Source organism: Martes martes (assembly GCF_963455335.1).
Source record: "Martes martes genome assembly, chromosome: 9".
Lineage (NCBI taxonomy): Eukaryota > Metazoa > Chordata > Mammalia > Carnivora > Mustelidae > Martes > Martes martes.
In genome coordinates this window covers 72,628,879-72,651,572 of record NC_137896.1, presented here as the reverse complement: position 1 = coordinate 72,651,572, position 22,694 = coordinate 72,628,879, and the positions used below count along the sequence as shown (strand labels likewise).

General features: G+C 42.9%; 2 protein-coding genes across 2 annotated transcripts in view; both read left to right on the top strand.

Annotated features, from left to right (window-relative positions):
• PSME4 (proteasome activator subunit 4) overlaps positions 1-10,051 on the top strand; it is a gene marked incomplete at its 5' end in the record, with an annotated part of 112,963 nt that extends 102,912 nt beyond the window's left edge. The window contains 6 exons of the mRNA XM_080812619.1: positions 509-637; positions 1,565-1,720; positions 4,469-4,631; positions 6,808-6,941; positions 7,815-7,953; positions 8,500-10,051. Coding sequence (XP_080668745.1) covers positions 509-637; positions 1,565-1,720; positions 4,469-4,631; positions 6,808-6,941; positions 7,815-7,949 — 717 coding nt within the window. The 3' untranslated portion in view covers positions 7,950-7,953; positions 8,500-10,051. The remainder of the gene's footprint in view (positions 1-508; positions 638-1,564; positions 1,721-4,468; positions 4,632-6,807; positions 6,942-7,814; positions 7,954-8,499) is intronic.
• A 4,819-nt stretch (positions 10,052-14,870) lies between these two features.
• Positions 14,871-21,190, top strand: GPR75 (G protein-coupled receptor 75; the record flags this gene model as incomplete). Its single annotated transcript, XM_080813001.1, is given in 3 exon segments — positions 14,871-14,949; positions 14,952-14,973; positions 19,543-21,190. Coding segments are annotated over 3 exon segments (1,749 nt in total).
• Positions 21,191-22,694: the final 1,504 nt, after the last annotated feature.

Below are 22,694 nucleotides of genomic sequence, written 5' to 3'. Positions count from 1 at the left end.
AGAGATTTTTTTTAAATACATCTTTCACAGAACCTTTTACACTTAAGAGCCACATGAACCAAATGCAGTGTGAGATCATCACATTCAACCAGATTTCAAACAACCAGTTTACAAAATAATGGGGAAAATTTGAACACTACTGTATATTTTATATTTTAACTGCAATGAATTTTTATGGCTGATGTCATTCCAGGTTTTTAAAGTAAGAGGCTTTATCTTTTAGAGATACATAATAAGATAATCATGGGTGAAATGTGTCTGGGATTTGCTTCAAATAATTTAATTAGGGGATGGGGAAACATGGGGGGCAAGAAATGGGAGGATTTTGCTGGGAGAAGTGGTGATTGATTCATGGGGACTCCTTGTCCTTTCCCTAGTTTTGTACATATCTGAAAATTCCCATAGAAGTTGTTAAAAGTAAAAATGTGATTTATTTTATGTAAGGATGCCTTTGTACTTACTGGCCGTTGTTTCAATTATGTGTTTGATTTGTTTTATTGTTCTCTAGATTGCCCCAGTGGAAAATGACAATAGCTATGACGAACTGAAAAGAGATGCAAAGTTATGTTTATCGCTAATGTCTCAGGGCTTGCTTTACCCTCATCAAGTGCCTTTGGTACTTCAGGTGCTAAAACAAGTAAGAGTGTCTAACAGATATTTTTGTGTTTTGGCTAGAATTTGGTTGTCCTTTCTAAGAATTTCACAAAGTCAGCTGTAGTGCACACAGTACCGGAAATTTATTTTTCATTTTGACTTTTCTTTTAGTCTGAGAAAAGATGTCTGTTGACCAAAGAAACAGACCTAGATTCTGTACCTGCCTCTGCCACCAACTTCTGTGAGCTTGGGGAGATCATTCAACCCCCACCAAATTCCCTAAATACACAAAGAGCTAATTATTGAAGCATCTTGGGTGCAAAGTGCTTATGAGCGAAGAGGGGTAGTCGTAGTCGTTCCCTTTAACCATTTCCCCTTTATTTTATTCACTTCTGTTTCCCAATCTCTAGTTTTAAAAAGAAAGAAGGAAAAAAGACCTAAGTGATTATATATTTTCTGGCTGCATTTTTAGTATACCATATGCTTAGCCTTTACCCAGGTCATACATGTGTTACATAAAAAATGGACCTGTTCCCATGGTCTTCAGATTTTTAAGTTGAATTATCACTGAAAAAAGTGTTTTAACAACCCAGTTTGTTTGTTTTTTCTGTGATGGAATTTAGCAACTCTCAGTCATTGCTTTCAGTCTGCTACGCTACCTGCTATGAAGTAAAAGGAAATAATGTGCAACTCTTAGAGGAATCAGAGTATGAATTATAATTTTCTCTGAAGTTGACTTTTGTCTGTCTGTTCCTTACCCTTTATTTTCAACCATTCTGAAGAACTAACTGTACCTGAACTTGTTCGTGCAACCTTCTATTTAGAAGGAACTGTAACACTAGCTTGCTCTAACTATGCCTGTGAAGTAGAGGTGTCAGAGAAGATGATAGGATTTGTGTGTCATTCCTGTCTGTCACCTCCTGCTCTCGGCAGCACTCTTCCCAGTGTTTCTACTTCTTCTCATTCACAGACAGCAAGAAGCAGTTCTTGGCATGCTAGATATACAGTGCTGACCTACCTCCAGACCATGGTATTTTATAACCTCTTTATTTTCCTAAACAATGAAGATGCAGTTAAAGACATCAGGTGGCTGGTTATAAGTCTTTTGGAGGATGAACAACTAGAGGTAAAATTTACGACCTAGCAAATCAAAATTTAATTTAGAGAAAGCATCGTGTTCCCCCCCCCTTTAAAAAGTATTTATGCGTTGATGAGTTTTTTAAAGCATAGATTATTAAAAGTAACTTTAATTTTAACATTAACCTGTGTTATTCATTTTGATACCCTAATGGTGATTTCCTGTCCTACAAATGAAACAAACACTGGGCATGTTCTTGTTCTGGTGTCTCTTTGCAGTTGGGCAGGTAATGTTTGTGAACCAAAGTTTTCTTATATGTGAAATTGCAGGTGATAATATTTTACTTACCATACCAATTTCTAAAGGACTAATAGGAATGGGCATGTTGGCAGTTTCAGTTTTAAGAGAATAAAAATCTAGGGGCACCTCTGTCACTCATTTGGTCAAGCATCTGACTTTTGATTTCATCTCAGGTTATAATCTCGGGCTTGTGAGATTGAGCCTCACATCAGGCTCTGAGCTGGGTGTGGAGCCTGCTTGAGATTCTCTCTCTCCCTCGCCCTCTGCCCCACCCCCTCCACTCTTATACACACTTGTGCTCTCTGAATAAAAGTCTACCCACAGATGATATTATCCAGTTAAGTTAGAATTTTTGCCGCTTTTTATTTTCCTTGGTAGAGAAATTAAAGGCAACTTTGTGGTGAGGTTACATTGATATTTTGTACAAAAAGATAAATCTCTTAGTCAATATAGTATAATATAAGAAAAGTGTGTTATAATAAATAAGGAATAAGTTACAACTTTTGAAATTGGCCTTAGGTAAAGAAAACGTAATTGAAGTTTTTGTGAAATTTGTACTTTAATTGTATGGGTTTTCTATGTAGTGGAGCACTCCCAGTAATTATATATTCTATTTGAGAGCACGGAAAATAGATTACATCCATAGGAAACTGAGAATGGAAATTTTTCCAGCTCCCTAATGAGCCTATTCATTTTGGAATCCAGCTTTCTTGTGTTCTGGGAGTAGATATTGCTAGCCCCTTAGGTACTCACACACAGTTGGTTATAACAGCTTCAAAAGGCTTACAATATTTACAGCTATCTGTAATTTTTTTAACTTGTATTTTTTAATAACTAAAGGAATAGAAATGAAGAGGTGAAAATCTTGAAAATCAGTGTTTCCTAATTTTACATATTACAGCAGTGACATTAAATTGCATTTATTGTTTGCTGGACCTTGTTGTAGAATTTTATCACGAATTATATTTATATTCCATGTAGTAGGCTTAAGCATAACTCTTACTATAAGTAAAACTATGACATCCATTAAAGCTATCATTTTTTTTAAGACTTTTTTTATTTTTTATTTTTTTAGGTAATCTCTGTACCCAACGTAGGGCTCAGACTCACAACCCTAAGATCAGGAGTACCATGTTCTACCATTTGAGCCAGCCAGGCAACTCTGTCGTATTTTTAAAATAGAATACTGTGTATCAGTAATAATTAGCAAGAGCTACTCATAATACTGAAACATTTTGTAATAATCTAAATGAGAAATGTTTAAAGAAAACTGTTAGATTTAAGGGAAAATGTTTAGGGGTGCCTGGCTGACTCAGCAGAGCATGTGACTCAGTCTCAGGGCCATGAATTCAAGCCCCACATTGGGCGTAGAGCCTACTTAAAATGTATAATGATGATAACAGAGTTGGCAAGGTATGTAGCGAGTACTGCACTTAGTCTTGTGTCATAGTCTATTAGCACTGGCTCTTGAAAAGCAACTGATAGCCACAAAGTTAACAGTGAAGTTATTCATACATTAAAATTTAGTAATCCCAATTCTTAGAATCTGTTCTTAAAAAATATATTGCAATATGGGAAAAAATATATATATAAATTAAGAATATTTTTAGCATGGTAGTGAGAAGATGAAAGCATTCTAATCAGTAGTTAACTATAAGAAAGAATCGTGGTATGAAAGGAAATAATGCTACCAAGTATGATGTAGTAAAACAATTTATAATGTAATTCATTTAATAGTATAATGAAAATGTTAAGTACCCCCAAAACTGTCAAAACATTTAAGAAAAAACCTTTTGAAGCAATAAACAGCAATTTAGGCGGAGTTTTTTCCCCCCAAATTATTATTGCCTATCTTTATGAAAGGTTAGCAGGAATTTTGTGATGTCTATAAGATGACAACATTTTATTGGGGTCTTTTTGTTTTCCCAAAACTTGAGTTCCCATTCCATTTTGAAATGGACTGTGTTCCACTCTGCATTTGGTACTTTGGTAAACTGTGTTTGTAGTCTGACAGCAGCCTGGGAAATTCCTAAGAAGTAAACTGGATATAAATCTCTACAACATATGCCAGTTATACAGATTGACTGTTCTGTATTTGTGTTCCCAACGAAAACAACAGCAGCAGTTATAAGAGGTGTGGAGTCCAGGAAAAATTCATTTTAATGCTGGGCTCTGGCACTGCACTTACAGTTCCAGCCCTGAGAAGGACAGCTGCCGGTCAGTGGGAAAATAATTTATGGAGAAATTTAATTTTGTATGAAATAGTTAAGCATTTACTTGGTGCAGCCCTAATACAGTGGCTTTCATCCATTTTGAGGTCACAGACCTGTTGAGAATCTGATGAAACCTCCCGAAGAACCAGCATGAGAGCATTCACAGTTTGCATATAGAAGTCCGGGAGAGTCCCCTAGCCCGTTCCCACCACCCTCCCAGCCTCCAGTATTCCCCTGAGGGTTAGCATCTCCGCTCTAAATTAAGAAGTGATTATCTCTACAGGTTCGAGAAATGGCTGCTACCACCTTAAGCGGTCTATTACAGTGTAACTTCCTTACCATGGACAGCCCTATGCAGATTCATTTTGAGCAACTTTGCAAAACGAAACTACCGAAGAAAAGAAAGCGAGACCCTGGTTCCGTAGGAGATACAATTCCTTCTGCAGGTAACAGTGCTGGTATAAAGTACGCACGTCCTTTTGGGAATTAACCAGGCTTACTCAACAAATATTTATTGAATACTTGTATGTACCTGGGTCTTTGCTAGGTCCTAGGAATAGTTGTCACTGCTTTCAATAAGCTTTGCCTACAGCAGGCCAGACCTGGAAGAGAAGAGCGAAAACTGAGAGGCACAGAGGAACCTGTGCGCTGCGGCATACACCTGTGAAATGAATCAGGTCTGCCTGCCCACATGAAATCACTTTATATAAAGAAGGGTGTAGAATGAGTTATTTTGGAGAGTGTAAAATACTTGTTTTTAGATTTTATAGCTTAGGTGTAAATGTACAAGGAAAATACTAAGAAAACAAAACAAGGTTTGCTTTTATTTGGAGGAGGTACTGTTCACTACTTGGGCATTTGGAGAGAGGGTGAGAGAAGTCCTCTCAGGAGCTTCTGCTCTAATTAAGCAAGAAGATGAACAGGAGAATTGGACCTGATTACTATGTCACTTTTTTTTTTTTAAGATTTTATTTATTTATTTGAGAGAGTGAGTGAGAAAGAACATGAGAGAGGAGGTCAGAGGGAGAAGCAGGCTTCCTGCAGAGCTGGGAGCCTGATGTGGGACTCGACCCCGGGACTCTGGGATCATGACCTGAGCCGAAGGCAGTGACTTAACCAGCTGAGCCACCCAGGCACCCTACTATGTCATATTTAAAGAGACATTTAAATGTGAGGCGCCTTGCTGACTCGGTTAGTGGAGAATACAACTCTTGATCTCAAGGTTGTAAGTTCAAGCCCCATGTTGGGTACATAGATTACTTAAAAATAAAGTAATAAAATCTTTTTTAAAAAATAGGGGCACCTGGGTAGCTCAGTGGGTTAAAGCCTCTGCCTTTGGCTCAGGTCATGGTCCTGGGGTCCTGGGATCGAGCCCCGCGTCGGGCTCTCTCCTTGACAGGGAGCCTGCTTCCTCCTCTCTCTCTGCCTGCTGCTCTGCCTACTTGTGATCTTTGTCTGTCAAATAAATAAATAAAATCTTAAAAATAAATAAATAAGTAGGGCCATCTGGGTGGCTCAGTTGGTTAAGTGTCTGCAGTCAGCTCAGGTCATGATCCAGGGGCCCTAGGATTAAGCCTGGCGTCGGACTCCCTGCTCAGTGGGGAGTCTGCTTCTCCCTCTCCCTCTATCCTCTACCTCTAATCCTCTCATCTGCTCCTGCTCTCTCTCATTAATAAATAAAGTCTTTAAAAAAATAATAATAAACAGTTGCAAAGAGCCATTTGACCTTGCCACTGCTACCTATAGTCACAGGAAGAATGGAAAATATATAGAATACTCTTTAATAGGAAGCTTACTGGATTTGCAGGAAGTGCTTGGAATGTGAAGCTCTTCAGTGCTGATTATAAAAGGGTTTTAGTTAAGTCATATAATGACCTAATACAATGAATGTTCTAGTTGCTTTGCTTGAGAACAGTTTTTAAATAATTTAATAATTAAGTACCAAAATAGTTTTATTTTTAGACCTTTGTTATCCCAAATGGCATTATTTACAATTCTGTTTTGTATTCCTTTTTTATTAACTTCAGTTCCCTAGGCAACATATTTCATGTATACACATATAATACACACATAAAACTTTAATGAAAAACAGGAGAATTTGAAAGCAGTAACTTCTATCACTAGAGAAAGAATAGATCTTAAAAAAAAAAAAGAAAGAAAGAAAGGAGACTCTGTAGAATACAGACACTGCAGCTCTGAGAAACACAGACATTCCTCATATACAGTATGTTTACCTCATGAATCTATCCATTCTGTGGATCTATCCAGAAAAGTGGGATCTGATTTTAATTGATTGTTTTAATATCAGGGATTGCACTTTTGCATATGAAATGAATTGATTGAAACTATTATTGTGTAAGTCCTAACAAATGTGTGTCGCATTTCTGACTTAGATGTAATTCCACTGTCATTGAAGGACAGCTATAGGATGTCTTTAGTTCAGCCTGAAAATCATGTCCTTTGGTGTATGTACACACAGATGCATTTTAAATGCAGAAATTCACATATCAACAACAGCTTCATCGAAAACTAACTTTATTCCACTGTGACATGTGCAATAGAGTCCTGTAAATATTTGCATATATATTGGTGGGGTTTTTTTGTTTTTGTTTTTGTTTTCAGAGTTGGTCAAACGTCATGCTGGGGTGCTAGGACTTGGTGCATGTGTTCTTTCTAGTCCCTACGATGTTCCCACCTGGATGCCCCAGCTCCTTATGAATCTCAGTGCACACCTGAATGATCCGCAGCCAATTGAGGTAAAATTCTTCCTTGTTAATTTCTTTGCACACATATTATATCAGTGATGTTTTTGAGAAAGCTGCTGCTACTAGTATGTCGGCCAGGGCTAAGCCTACTCAACAGTGATTAGTAAGATCTTGTGGAGGCCTTGCTTTCATGTATATTTGAGATCTTTTGGTAGCAAGAAAATTAATAAAGCTTCTGTCTCTCCCAGCCCAGTGGAAGTAAAATATTGTCAGTGTTGTCAGGATAGTTAATTTTTATACTTTTATTTTACTAATATTTTATATATAGGAAGTATCTAACTGGGAGCTAATACTAAATAGGAAATTGTGATGGTATTAGAGAACAGCTGTGTCTAAACGACTGCAAAGACCAATGGCTTTGTCCTTCTCACTTGGGAAATAGACATGGCTGTGTATTGAAACTTTTTTTTTAAGATTTTATTTTATTTTATTTTATTTTATTTTATTTTATTTTATATGACAGATAGAGATCACAAGTAGGCAGAGAGGCAGGCAGAGAGAGAGAGAGGAGGAAGCAGGCTCCCCGCCGAGCAGAGAGCCCAATGCGGAGCTCGATCCCAGGGTCCTGGGACCATGACCCAAGCCAAAGGCAGAGGCTTTAACCCACTGAGCCACCCAGGCGCCCCTTGAAACTGGTTTAATAACGCGGTGCAAATACCAGGAGCTTGTCCTAAAGTGCAGCCAGTCATTTTAAAGTGAGCTCGGTGGCTTTGCGAAGTTGCAGTTGGCTTGTTGGTTTTGCAGCACCCGGTGAAGTGTGAGATCTGAGTCTAGAGAGATTTTTACATAGCTCAGATTATCCTAAATATAATCTTAATCTTGCAGAGGTTAAAATAAAATGTATGTGGGTTGCCTACCCTACAGATGACTGTAAAAAAGACCTTATCCAATTTCCGAAGGACGCACCATGACAACTGGCAGGAACACAAACAGCAATTCACAGATGACCAGCTGCTTGTTCTCACCGATCTCCTTGTGTCCCCGTGCTATTATGCATAGAAGGGTAAGTTGGCAAAATGCTGAGTTTAAAGAAGTCTGACATCCTCAGGCAGATAGATATCTTTGGTTTGATGACTGAGAAGTGGGTGTTCATAAGTTTTTTCTTTTTGCTAACATTTAGATGTCCTTATTTAGATGATTTTTAAAAAATGTTAATGTGATTTTTGCTATGGCCAGTGCAAATAAGTTCCCAAAGAATTTTTCCCTGTTTCTCTGCTTCAGGAATTAAGCAGAGAATTGATGTGACTGCTTTTGGACCTTTATAAATGAGAGTGCTTATTAGCCTGGGAGTGGTTAATTAAAAGAAATCTTACTCTTCTTTGCCTCCGGTGTGGGGCCTGGGCATTTTAGTTGCCCTAAGGACCTTAGGTTGTATACAGTTGTGAGAACATTTCATCTGGATTCTTGAGTGTTTCTTTTCCATCCTGAGCTAAAGAGAACCCAGAAACCTTTCCACTAGGTGAAGAAGAGGAAAGGAAATTTCACTTACTGAGCTTTAGAGTTGCATGTCCTTTTGTCTAACGGAGACTTTTTTCCCTCCCTGATACAGATGAGTAGTCCTCACTTCAAGCTCTTTTCATCAAAAATTCCAGATCCTCAGGTGCCATCTGTGGCGGCTCTCTGCAGGTTTTAAAACTCTGCCTCCGCTGAGCTCTCATCATTTTGGTGGCTTCTGTGTTTGGTCTCATTAGTCTCCGTTCCACAGGTTCTCAGCTGCCATTTGATTACCTAACTTGTCTGGAAGTGTCTCCAGAGTATTGATCACTTTTTCTTTGAGGCATCTGATAAAGCCACAATGTCTCAGACTAGAAATAATTACCCAATATGATCATGGCATCCAAGACCAAACAGAGTCTAGGAACTCATTAAGAAACAGTTCACTTGTAATGGAAAATACCTATCTGTAACACAGGTCCCGTCATTTCATTCATCTCAAATTATTTTGAGTTTTTTCCAAATGGCTGTTGGGTGTAGATGGTAGTAGGGCTGTGAGCCATAAATCGAAGCCTTTGAGAGCCTTGGGTCTGGAGAGCCATGAAGAGGGAAGGAAAAGAGGGCGAGTCTCGAATGTAACCAAGGACCTGATGGAGTGCTCCACCAAGACACAGAAGTGAAGGCTGTGTCCACGTGCTTCCTACAGACTGGAGTTTTTGGTGCTGATTAGAAAGAGCAGTTGCTGAAAAACTGGGGGTTTGGTGAATAAATTTTTGATTGATTGTTGTGTGTGTATACAATGTGTGATTTTGAAAATAAATAACAACAACAATAAAAACCCTGACTGGTTGATTTTTACCTGTATTCGTTACATATACTGTTTGATCAACCCTCTTTGAAAACTGTTATATTTCACCTAATGGAAGACTGCTGTGTTTGTGGAAATTCTGTAAGTTTTTTTCTTTTTTTGTTCTTTTTTCTTTTTTTCTATTTTTTTTGCCTGCAGAATCGTTGAGAGACTAATAAGTCTTTATATTTAATTGACTTGTTTATTAATTAATGTTATATAGATGTAAAAGACTGTATAAACTGTAGAGATAGCACTGGCAAGACTTTGTACAGATGCAACCTTTTACACAGCAGCATTGTGTAATTAATTTGTAAAGATTCACATGTAGCTCTTTATTATAGTGACTTTTTTGGCTTTTGTACCAATTGAATGCCATTTTTTGTGTTTTTAAATTATTTTCCCTATCTTTTCATGTTACAAAAGCTGAGGTGTGGGGGTTTTGTTTGAGTTCTTTTATCCTTAGAATGTCTGGATTTTTATGTAACATTTTGTGTGCATCCCTAAATGCAAACACCACATGTTTGCCTATGACAACTTTATAGAATGCAAGGTATCTTCTAGGTTAAAGTAATTCACAAGCTAGTGAATGTCATCTTGCAACACACCCTGTACAGTCTTCCTTAAAGGAACACTACAGTATATTTTTTAGTATCTACTTGCTGAATGACTCCATACAGACCTAAGCACAGCAGAGGTCCTGGTACAGTATTGAATTGTCAGCGTACACAGGCGTAATCCCTGTATAGAGTAGTGCCAAACTGATTATTTCAATTGTGTAACTAGTTTAAAACCCAATAAATGGATTGTTTTTAACACCTGGCTTTTGTCTTCATTAAGAAGAGAAGACAGTTCTGCAGGCAGTGACTCTCATGCCTTCCTTTTGCATCCATAGACCTGGATCCATATATGCATGCCCTCCAACCAAACCAAATTACCTAGATCAGACCTGTCCAGTACAGTAGCCAGTAGCTACTATTTACTATTTACATATAAATTAAAATCTCATTTCCTCAGCCTCAGTAGCCACATTTCAAGTGCTCATCAGCTACTTACGGTAGTGGTTTACCTTACTGAGTAGCACAGACGAATGCTTTTATTACGGAAAGTTCTGTTGGATAGCACTGGTCTTGATCACTGATTCTCAAATTGATGTGCCTAAGAATCACGTGGGGACTTTGTTAACATGTGAATTTAAATTCATGCTGGTAGTTCATGATATTGATGCCTGGCCCTGAGACCACAGTTTAAGTTGTGAGGCTTTACATTATATATTAACCACAGATTTTTCTAAAATAAGCTATATTGAACTATGCCTTAGCAAGTTCCTCAAGTAGGAACTTTATTTATTTATTTATTTTTAAGTATTTTATTTATTTATTAGCACAGGCAGAGGGAGAAACAGGCTCCTGCTGAGCAGGGAGCCCCAAGTGGGAACTTTAAAAAATAAAAGATACTGGGCACCTGCTGTGACATCTTGGGCTCAGAATTTCGCTGGGTGGGGCTCAGGTGTCAGTCTTTTTTGTTGTTGTTGTTTAAAGACTGTATTTATGAGAGAGGGGCACCTGGGTGGCTCAGTGGGTTAAGCCTCTGCCTTCGGCTCGGGTCATGATCTCAGGGTCCTGGGATGGAGCCCCATGTCGGGTTCTCTGCTCAGCGGGGAGCCTGCTTTCCCCTCTCTCTGTCTGACTCTGTCTGCTTGTGATCTCTCTCTCTGTCAAATAAATAAATAAAATCTTTTAAAAAAAATGAATGAAAAGAGTGTATTTATGAGAGAAAGAGAGCAGGCCCCCCACTGAGCAGAGAGCCTAATGCAGGACTCAGTCCCAGGACTCCAGGATCATGACCCAAGCCAAAGGCAGATGCCCAACCAACTGAACCACCCAGGTGACCCCAGATGTAGGTATCTTTTTAAAAAGATTTTCTTTTGAGCGCATGCTTGTGTGAGGTGGGGGAGGGGCAGAGTGAGAAGAGAATCCCAAGAAGACTCCCTGCTGAGTGCGGAGCCCCCTTGCTGGGTTCCAGGGTTCCACACCGGTCTCAGTCCCGGAACCCTGAGATTATGACCTGAGCTGAAATCCAGAGTCCCAAAGCCCAACCCACTGAGCTATCCACATGCCCCAAGCGTCAGTGTCTTTTAAAAGCTACATATAGGGGCGCCCAGGTGGCTCAGTCATTAAAGTGTCTGCCTTCAGCTCAGGTCATGATCCCGGGGTTCTGGGATGGAGCTCCGCATCCATCTCCCTGCTCCACAGGAAGCCTGCTTCTCCCTCTCCCAATCCCCCTGCTAGTGTTCCCTCTCTCACTGCGTCTCTCCCTGTCAAATAAAATCTTTTAAATAAATAAGTAAATAATAAATAAAAAGCTCCATATGTTTCAGCTGTGCATCAGAATTGAAAACCTCTGGTGAAGGTTCTTAAGGCCCGCTGTAGATCTAGAAACAGGATTCTTTAATCTTGAGGTTCTAACATTTGCCCCATGTGATTCTGACATCGGGTGTAGATGTTGCTTATTACCTTGATCCCCCGATCTGGTCATCCTGTGAATGACTTATTTCCCTAAATTTTCTACCAGTGGCCTCAAGACTTAAAGGGATGCGGAAAAGAAAAGGGGTGGGTGGCTACTATTGTCTAAGGTAGTTCTTAAATGTATGTTGCATTAAAAGAATGGAGAACAGCAGCAGGAACAGTGTTAAGGATGGGGAAAGCAGGCCAAAGTTGAGAAGTCAGTGCCCTTCGGGCATGGAAGAAGAGTCAAGTAGGTTTCTAGGTCAGGGAAGGGGAAAGTATATCTTTGAGGTTGTCACGGCTAATCTAGTTTCTGAGTGGATCCTTTTAAAAACAGACTGCGGGGCACCTGGGTGGCTCAGTGGGTTAAGGCCTCTGCCTCCAGCTCAGGTCATGATCTCAGGGTCCTGGGATCAAGCCCTGTGTCTGGCTCTCTGCTTGGCGGGGAGCCTGCTGCCTCCTCTCTCTCTGCCTGCTTCTCTGCCTACTTGTGATCTCTGTCAAATGAATAAATAAAATCTTAAAAAAAAATTTTTTAAAAACAGACTTTGCAAATTATATCTCAATATTTAGGAAGAAAATTTACCCACCTAGTTTCTTAATGTGAATGAAAGTTTTGTGAAAAAAATTAGTAGTATGAGAAACCTGTTTTCAAATACTCCTGATACACGGCATTGCCAAGCCCTTTGGATTGTAGGCCAGTTGTGATTAGTAGTGTAGCCAGAGGAATTTTGCTTTACTGAAAAATCAACTTTTTCTACATAGTCTTCATAGTTATTTTTGTGCACAAAGACCATTGCCTTGTTAATATAATTGTGTTCAGCGTTTCCTCGTTGAACATTAGGGTTTTTTCAGTTTACTACAGATTACATTGCAATGAATATTTTCATAACTTCGAGGCACTGGGGTGCTCAGTCAGCTAAGCATCTGCCTTCAGCTCAGCTCAGGATCTCAGGGTCCTGGGATCAACCCCCAAGTGGGGCGCTCTGCTCATAGAGGGGTGTGCTTCTCCCTCTCCCTCTGCTTGCTCTCTCTCGCCCTCTCTCAAGTAAATAAAATCTTTTTAAAAAATATTTTCATAACTTTATGCTTAAAACATTTTTCTTCAATTATTTCCTCAGGATACATTGTGAGGAAAATTTTAGGTCAAGAATCTAGATATTGTAATTGCTCTGATAACGTTGTTTTCCTCCACGTGCACACGTATGAATTTGCATTGCCAATGATAGTATTAGAATGCTTGCTTCCCTGAAAATTGATAGCACCCCCCTTTTTTTTAGATTTGAGAGAGTGCAGGTGTGGGGAGGGGAAGAGAAAGAATCCCAAGCAGACACCCCACCGACTGCAGAGCCCCACTGGATCTCACCACCCCAGGGATCATGACAGGAGTCCAACATCAAGAATCCAATTCTTAACCAACTGAGCCACCCAGGTACCTCAGCCCATTCATATTTTAACAGTTATAGTCAGCCTTGCTTGTTCCTTTGCAGATTTTCCTTTTTTCTTTCTTTCTTTTTTTTTTTTTTTTTTACTACTAAGCCTGTGTTGCATTTTGGCACTTTTGGCTGGTACACTTTGTAGACAATTCTAGTAGCTTTAGACTTGCTGATGGTACTAACTAGTTCCCGATTTCCTCTTCTCTAGACTCTTTTACAGCTTGGGTTTTATTTTGCTTTTCCCCCCCATATAAATTCTCTAGGTGTAACTCTGATGGCCATCTTCCAGACCAAACCTACTGTAATCTCCTGTAACGTGGCCAGATGCCTGGAAATCAGCCGGCAGTTATTCAGTAGTTAATCCGTATGGAGAGGGATAGAATTTAGGTTAGAATTCTCTAAATACTAGTGGGTCTTCCCTTTCAATTGCTTATTTCCAGGGGCAGAGTTCATTATAACTGACAACATAGATTAGAACCGCTTCACTGCAAGTGGTTGGGGAGTGGAATATTATGTGGGAATTTACAGAAATTTTCAGTTAAGTTTTTTCTACACAGAATTCTAATAGCATAGTCAAACATGGGTTGAATGTCTACTTCATAAATTACCTAGTTCTCTTGTTTTTTCTTGATCAAAGCACAGGATACTGGGGGGAGATGTTCTACACCTAAGTCAAATTCTTTGGTACTTGTTGGTACCAAACAATTCTCTTATTTAAAAAGATGAACTGCTGTGGGCGTCTGGGTGCCTCCGACCGTTAAGCTCTGCCTTCAGCTCAGGTCACGATCTCAGGGTCCTAGGCTGCAGCCCCGCATCCCCGCATGGGCCTCCCTGCTCAGCTGGGAGCCTGTTTCTCCCTCTGCCCCTACTGCCTCCCCGCTCCACCCCCGTTCTTGCGCGCGCGCGCGCGCACGCTCGCTCGCTCTCTCAAATAATAGTCTTTTAAAAATTAAATTCTGTGGGGCGCCTGGGTGGCTCAGTGGGTTAAAGCCGCTGCCTTCGGCTCAGGTCATGATCCCAGCGTCCTGGGATCGAGCCCCGCATCGGGCTCTCTGCTCGGTGGGGAGCCTGCTTCCTCCCTTCTCTCTCTGCCTGCCTCTCTGCCTACTTGTGATCTGTCTGTGAAATAAATAAATAAAATCTTTAAAAAAAAAAAAAAAAAATTAAATTCTGTTATGATGACTTCATTTACAAACTGTCTCAAAGTACCGAAGTGGACGATGACGCCAGCTGAATCTAGGAGACAGAGTGTTAGCTGCCGCGCCAGGAGGAAGCCCCGGGCACGTAGGGGAGCCCCGCCACCCGCGTGTCCCACGCTCACAACCCGCGGGTCCCACGCTCTCCACCCGCTGCGGCCATGGGTTTAGGGAGGGGGCGGGCAGCGTCGCCGGCCTGCGGCCCAGCCCGCAGGCCCCTTCTTGCTTTGCGCGCCAGCTCTCGCCCGCCTCCGAGCCCAGGTCCCCGCGCGGCGGAACCGCGAGCCCAGTCCGGGCAGCGGCGCGGCGTGGGGGGCGGAGGGCGGGGCGGCGGCCGCGGCCAGCCCCGGAGGCCCGCGAGGCGCTGAGGGCGCGGGGGGCAGGAAGGCGCCGGGGCCTGAGTGTCCCGCGGAGGGGGCGGCGCCCTCGGCGTCTCCGTGACTGCGCCTCGGCGCCCCCCGGCTCGGCGGCTCCCGGGATGCACGGAGGCGGCGGCGGCGATGGCGATGATGCCTCAAGCCGGGCCTCGTCCCGGGCGGCGGGCGGAGCTGGGGTCCGGGCTGCGAGATGGAGGAGGGGGGCGGCGCTGCGGCCACCGGGCAGGTGAGAGGCCGCGGGCCCCTGAGGAGGACGCCCCGCGGGGGCCGGGAGGGCCGGGCCCCGGGAAGCCGACGGGTTAGGAGGAGCTGGGCTGCGCTGCTCCAGGCCCGGCCGCGCGCACCTGCCCTCCTGGCGCGGCCTGCGTGGAAGCCATCTCGCCCCTGCGGGGCCGGCTCCCGGGCTGTGGCGGGACGCAGAACCAGTTCCCCACTGCCCATGCCCTGCGGGAGCTCTCCGCCCCCCACCAGCCCTCCGCCGATTATCTTGCAAGCTTCCAGGTCCGAAGTAGGCCTTCCTTACCTTTCGCACCCCGGGGAGCGCCTGCCCACCGCTAGTCCCTGGCTGGGGTCGACCTCCCCTTCCCAAATCCTCGCTCTCCATCCCCAGATTGGGGGGAACCTCCTTAGCCTCCCCATCTCCTTCATCCACTGACCCTACCCCAACCCGTCAGCTTCTCCAGGCTTCAAGAGGTAGTTGAACTGGGGAGAAAGAGCATGGGCTCTGAAATCAGATAAATCTAACCTGAATCTTAGTGACCTTGGGCAAGTCATCTCACTTCGCTGAGGTTTTCCTGATTAATACAAATACAATGGGGATAATAATAGCACAGAACCTTGCTCTCTGTGAGGGTTAGTCTGTGAAAATGCCTGTCCTCAAGGAATTTAAGGCATTATGGGGCAGGGTGGGGGGGAAGAGTTGGAAGAATTCCAGCCAGGAGCTAACTTGTAAAAGCTCAAACAAAACGTTTTCATATGGACTAAAATATTAAGATAGCACATCAGATTATCACAGGCTTTTCACACATCTTAGTGAGAAATCATTGCCACTTTACACAAATTTTCATTTACTATTCCTTGCTTACTAGTTACTTTAGGATCCCCCCCCCCAGTTGTAACAAGATGCACATAGATATGAATTCATTCTAACTGTGGCTAACAGGCCCGCCGAAGACTGGTGTTCCAACTTAAAATTTTTCTGATTTTATGACTTTAATCGCCTACTTATGGTGCCAGAAATAAAGAGCCTCTAGTATGCTTGCATTGAAAGGAACGTTGGTAATCTGTATTTACTATATAGGAGTACCAAATAAGCATTCATTCACCACCCCCGCACCAAGAATCACTGAATTTTATAGAGCTACCATCATAACTTCGTTCGAAACAGCGATCTCAGCCTCCTCTTTCTTAAAAGTCCCAGAAGTGGGTTTACTTTTCCTTCATTTTCTCCTTTGCTCTGTAAGTTTGTCTGCCAAAACTTATATTTCTTTTTTTTTTTTAAGATTTTTTATTTATTTATTTGACAGACAGAGATCACAAGTAGGCAGAGAGGCAGGCAGAGAGAGAGGAGGAAGCAGGCTCCCTACGGAGCAGAGAGCCCGATGTGGGGCTCGATCCCAAGACTCTGGGATCGTGACCTGAGCCGAAGGCAGAGGCCTTAACCCACTGAGCCACCCAGGCGCTCCCAAAACTTATATTTCTGTTCTATGTTCTGCTTTTCCTTTTCTTCCCGGCCTCTCATTGGTTTCTTTTTTTCCTAATGCTCCAATAGGAATAACTTATAATTACTTTATGCCACAACCAGGTATACACACCAGTGTGTCCTGTGTTCCTATTTTGAGTTCCAGGAACTTAGAATTGGGGAGGGATTGTAATATCTACTTCATAGGATTGTACTGAGAGTGAAGTAAAGTTTGATAGCTTATGTAAAGCTTCTGGTGTGTATGCTAATCACCCAGTAAATGAAGGTTGCTGTAACTATCTTCTGACCCGAGGACTGCCCCTATCTCTTTGTTGTTATGCTGAGTTGAGCCGGTAGGAATGAGTGTCAGCTGTAGAGAGTATCTGCTTAGCTTCAAATTCATGCCCTACTGCTTTAAATTAGGAGCTCTCTCTCCAGCTCACTTTCCTTATCTGTAAAATGGGGATGAGTTGTACTGTTTCTTGGTCGTGAGGATTCAACAAGTTAATAGCATGGAACACTGAGAACAGTGCCCAGCACATCATAAGCACTCAACAAAGTTAACATACTATTAATGATACTGGTAATTATAGTACTGACCTAGAATTCTTTTTTAAAAAATCTGAAAAATTTTAAATACAGTGAAAAAATTATAACTGTGAAGAAAGTGGAAGTTGGCCCTCAGCAATTCCAAATCTTTTTTTTCTCCTGCCTCTTCTTGAATAATGTTGGTGCCTTATTATTCCGTCTTCCCCTTCACTGTTCAGTTTCCAAATATCTCCTAGCCTGAGGTCTCCATAGTCTCCATCTACCCCACTTCTTCATTACTACCCACTTATTCGATATTTCTCTTAGCATCAATTCCAGATGCTTCATACTTCTAATTTCCCAAACCCAATTCCTACTTCGATCTTCACCCCTGTTTGTTTCCCTGCCTCCAAAGGGTTTCCCCTTTGCTAGAAACAATAGTATCACCTCTCTGCCCTCCTGCCTCCTCAAACTGAGTTTTGTTTGCCATTTCTCTTTTCATTAGCTAATACCAATCCTCCAATTAACAATGAAAAAACAAACAGCAAAAGTTGTTGTTTCTACTATAGAGCTATCAAGGGTTCAGAAGCAGGCACAGGGTCTTTAAGTGAAAACAGTAAGCTATACATTATTTTTTAATTTTAATCAAGAAACAAAAGGTAGAAATTTATATTTCTCCCTTACAGAAATTTTATAAGGAAAGTACAGAAAAGCTGGTCTCCTAGCCAGTGGAGAAATTCATCATAATGTCATGATCTTTACTGTTCGACCGTTGAGAATAAAGAGGCCATCTCTTCCTTCATAAAGAATATCCATTCGGTATATGGACTTCCCCAGGACTGAAATTTGTCCCGTTCTCACTGGCATAGCCATACCTACTACTCAATGCAGAGAGACTTCTCTTCGGGTAGCTGCTCAGAGCCCTTAGGAATCCATCATGGACCTGGCCCCTCTTTCTCTCTGCCCCAGGATCCAGCAACTGAAGGGTTAACCCTTGACACAGCTGGAGGCCTCTGGGACCCCTTAGGAGCTGGTGATTAAATATTTGGAACATCACCGCTGGACCTCCCCAGTGCCATTGCTCCTAAAATGCTGAATTCAAGCAATACATTTGAGTTGTCAAGAACAATGCACCAGTCTCTAAGGTACAACTTCCCACTGGAAGCATCTTTCAGAGCAGAGAGGGCACCAGGCCCCACAGGCAGAAGATGTGTGAGAGTACTTTAAATCCTACTGGAGGAAAAAAAAATTAAAAAGGTTGAAGAGAATAAAGAGCAGGAAGAAAAATAAGTTAATTCTTTCAAAGCAGAGGCTAGGTCTTACTCCTCTGTCCACCCACAGACCCTAGCATAAAGCTGGCGTAGAGTGTACACACGACAAATGTAAACTGAGCCAATAAATGCATGAGTGGGGGTGTGCCTCCTGCTTCCACACGAGGATATTGCTGTTGGAATAATAACTCACCTTGGTACAGCGGTTGAGAGTTGACAAATGGGTGCTCACCTTGTTAATCTCGAATATAATTGACATCCAAGAATGCTTTCATTTTTGCCTCTCAAACGTAGTCCACAAACGTTTTTCCAAAGGAAGATGGGGAGTTGGCTAAGGAATTACCAGCAGTGAGAAGAAATGATACATGATAGAAAATAAAGACTTGTTCCTAGGAAAAGAAATAGGATTTGTTGGAGTGCCTGGGTGGCTCAGTAGGTTAAGCCTCTGCCTTAGGCTCAGGTCATGATCTCAGGGTCCTGGGATCACCCTCGGGGATTCTCCTCTCAGCAGGGAGCCTGCTTCCCCCTCTCCCACTGCCTGTCTCTCTACCTACTTGTGATTTCTCTTTCTCTGTCAAATAAATAAATAAAATCTTAAAAAAAAAAAAAAGAAATAGGATTTGTTAGCAATTTGTGGGGGCCACAGTGTACTTCAGCAATACCCTCTGGCTTGTATCTCAAGCACATGCTGTAAGACCTACTCCTGTCCTCCCAGCCTGCCTTCCCCCCAGTCCCTGCCTTGCCCCTCCCCCCACAACGAGCTCCTCCTCAGCACCACTCCCTTCAGCCTCTCTCAGCCTCTATCCCAGGGTGGATTAGGTTCCCCTTCTCTTACTCTATCACATGATTTACCACATTAGGCTATAAGTAGGGTGTGATCTCTTTGGTGAAGTAATGTTCTTGGATCTCCAGTGTGAGGCACCGTAAGATTTCTAAGAGTAACACTGCGTACCCTTCAACCAGAAACTCAAAGGGTGGGGCCCAGGAATCTGCTTTTTTAAACCCACTCTCTAGGTGATGCTTAAATGATTTTGTAAAACCGCTATGCCAGGAAACCTGAAATTAGCTGGAAGAATGTATTTTGAGGTGTTTGTGTCTTTTCTGTGTTGGGCCTTGTGAGGAGAAATGCTTTCTCTGCCTCAGGTCAGAGCTAAAAAAAACCCTAGTCCTTTTATACAAAATCCTGAAATCACGCTGCTCTCTCCATTAATTCTGTTTCTGGGTGTGCATTTCTGTGCGCAGGCTTTTCTGCCTTGGGCCTCTTTTGTCGCATGTGGTGCAGCTGTGAGTCCAGGCCCTGACTCCCTTGCCCCAGAAGGAAGAGTCCTTCCGGTCTGAAGATGAACTCCATGGAGCCCCTGGAGGTTGGTCCCAATGGGACCTGGCTGCGAGCCCCTCGCTCCCAGGGAGGAAACAGCACTGCCGTCCCGGGGGACCTCCAGCACCTCATCCACACGGCCACTTTGGTCACCTGTACTTTTCTACTGGCGGTCATCTTCTGCCTGGGCTCTTACGGCAACTTCATTGTCTTCTTGTCCTTCTTTGATCCAGCCTTTAGGAAGTTCAGAACCAACTTTGATTTCATGATCCTGAACCTGTCCTTCTGTGATCTCTTCATTTGTGGAGTGACCGCCCCCATGTTCACCTTCGTGCTCTTCTTCAGCCCTGCCAGCAGCATCCCGGATGCTTTCTGCTTCACCTTCCACATCACCAGCGCCGGCTTCGTCATCATGTCCCTCAAGACCGTGGCGGTGATCGCCCTGCACCGGCTCCGCATGGTGCTGGGGAAGCAGCCCGACCGCACGGCCTCCTTTCCCTGCACCGTGCTTCTCACTCTGCTTCTCTGGGCCACCAGTTTCACTCTGGCCACCCTGGGCACCCTGAAAACCAGCAAGTCCCACCTCTGCCTTCCCATGTCCAGTCTGACGGCGGGAGAAGGGAAAGCCATCGTGTCTCTGTACGTGGTGGACTTCACCTTCTGTGTGGCGGTGGTGTCGGTCTCCTACATCATGATTGCACAGACGCTGCGGAAGAACGCCCAAGTCAGGAAGTGCCCCCCGGTCATCTCAGTGGATGCTTCCAGACCGCAGCCCTTCATGGGGGCCCCCGGGAAGGGAGGGGGCCATCCCGTGCAGTGTACCGGGCCCGCTCTCTACCGGAACCAGAATTACAACAAGCTGCAGCACATTCAGACCCACGGGTACACCAAGAGCCTGAACCACATGCCCACCCCGGCAGCTAGCCGGCTCCAGCTCGTGTCGGCTGTCAATCTGTCCACGGCTAAGGACTCCAAGGCGGTGGTCACCTGCGTGATTATTGTCCTGTCTGTCCTGGTGTGCTGTCTTCCCCTGGGGATCTCCTTGGTGCAGGTGGTCCTGTCCAGCAATGGGAGCTTCGTCCTCTACCAGTTTGAACTGTTTGGATTTACCCTCATATTTTTCAAGTCAGGGTTAAACCCTTTTATATATTCTCGAAACAGCGCGGGGCTGAGAAGGAAAGTGCTCTGGTGCCTCCAGTACGTCGGCCTGGGTTTCTTCTGCTGCAAACAGAAGACTCGACTTCGAGCCATGGGCAAAGGGAACCTGGAAGTCAACAGAAACAAGTCCTCCCATCATGAAACCAACTCCGCCTACATGTTGTCTCCAAAGCCCCAGAAGAAATTTGTGGACCAGGCTTGCGGCCCAAGTCACTCGAAGGAAAGTGTGGTCAGTCCCAAGATCTCCGCTGGGCATCAGCACTACGGTCAGAGCAGCTCAACCCCCATCAACACCCGGATCGAACCCTACTACAGCATTTATAATAGCAGCCCCTCCCAGGAAGAGAGTGTCCCGCAGAATTTACAGCCAGTAAACTCTTTCGGATTTGCCAATTCCTATATTGCCATGCATTATCACACCACTAATGATTTAATGCAAGAATACGAGAGCACATCGGCCAAGCAGATCCCAGTGCCCTCTGTTTAGTGTCCTGGAAGCTGGAGACTCATACACAAGCTGTTTTTGTTTTGGATACTAATGGATTTCTTTTTCATTTTTGTGAGACCAACGGCAGATGAAAACTTAACCAGTTCAGCGGACGGTTGGCAGTTAGGATTTTCTTCTGTCTCAAGTATTTGCATCTATCAATTCGCTTTGCAGTTTCCTGACATTTTAGGATTTGATGTAAACATTTATAATTTAGATTTTTACCCTGACCTGTGCTCCGATCTTTGGTACTAAACTTTTAAATCGATGCCAGGAATGATCATGCTAATCTATTAAAGGAGAATGAACAGTTTGTGACCGTTTGAGTCTGTGTTTCGGGTCTTCGAAGTACACACGAGCTGGATTTTTTAAATGTGAAGGTGTGATCTTCACTGGAGTGAATTTTTTCTTAATTGAACTGTAAATTTTGATTCTTTGAAGTGTTGAAATGGGGAAACAATGCACTTTTTTGGTAGCAGGCTTATTTGAATAAATAATACATTGTCAAAGCAGAAAGTCAGAAACATATTCTCAGTAATTACCTTACCCAAGACACACAGGCGTTAGGTATTTTGCTTTCCTAAGACAGTCAACCAAGTATTATGATTACTACCATTTCTTATGATAGACGCTATTATTTTGTGTGAATTGACTAACTGTATAGTTCTTTTTTTTTTTTAAGAAATATGTTTTTGCTTGCTAAAAATGTATCATTCTATTTTGGAATGAGCTTACCCAAGAAACCTAGTGAAGAGGACTGTACTTATAGTAGAGGACCCTGATTTCTGGGAGCAGAGGCACTAACTGGTCCTCTGAGCCAGGGTGTCGGTGATGTGGGAAGCAACCTGGACTCCTGCCGGGTGTTAGATGACCTCCATTATTGCTTAAGAAGGTGTGAGAACGAGATTGGGAGTATTCTGATTTACCCTGTTCCGTCTGTGTGAGGGTGGTTTGTTAACAAGCTGACAAAGAGTATCCAAGTAACTATTTCAAAATAATTTTTTTGTCTTTGTTTAAATATCACTGCGGTAGAAAAATTCTTAAGATTATCTGTTTTCAAACGAATTGTGCTGTTTCTCTCCCATTAATCTTGGCAATGGGTAATAAGGAAAACTAGATTAAGTATTTCTACGCCTAAAACTAATTTTATGACCTACTCTGTAATTCCTAGCATAACAACGGTAAATTCATATTTTTACGTAAAAATATTTTCATTATACAGTTAGCTTTTGAACTTGCTACAATTTTCGAACTATAGCTGTTAGACTCAAGACAAGCGTCAAGATCCAAAACCAATCTTGAGAAATTGTTATATTCCAGAACTGTTACTGCAGGTTGGAAGGAACTGTTGTTTTGGAGGAAAGGTATTCAGTGTACGGCTCCCTCTCCAGGCTGTTCCCAAATGCAAGAGCACCATGAAGCATCGAGAAACCCCTAGTAGATGCTCAGCCTGAGATCTGCACAGCCTCATCCAGCTGCTGTTTTCCAGCACTGACCAGTCATT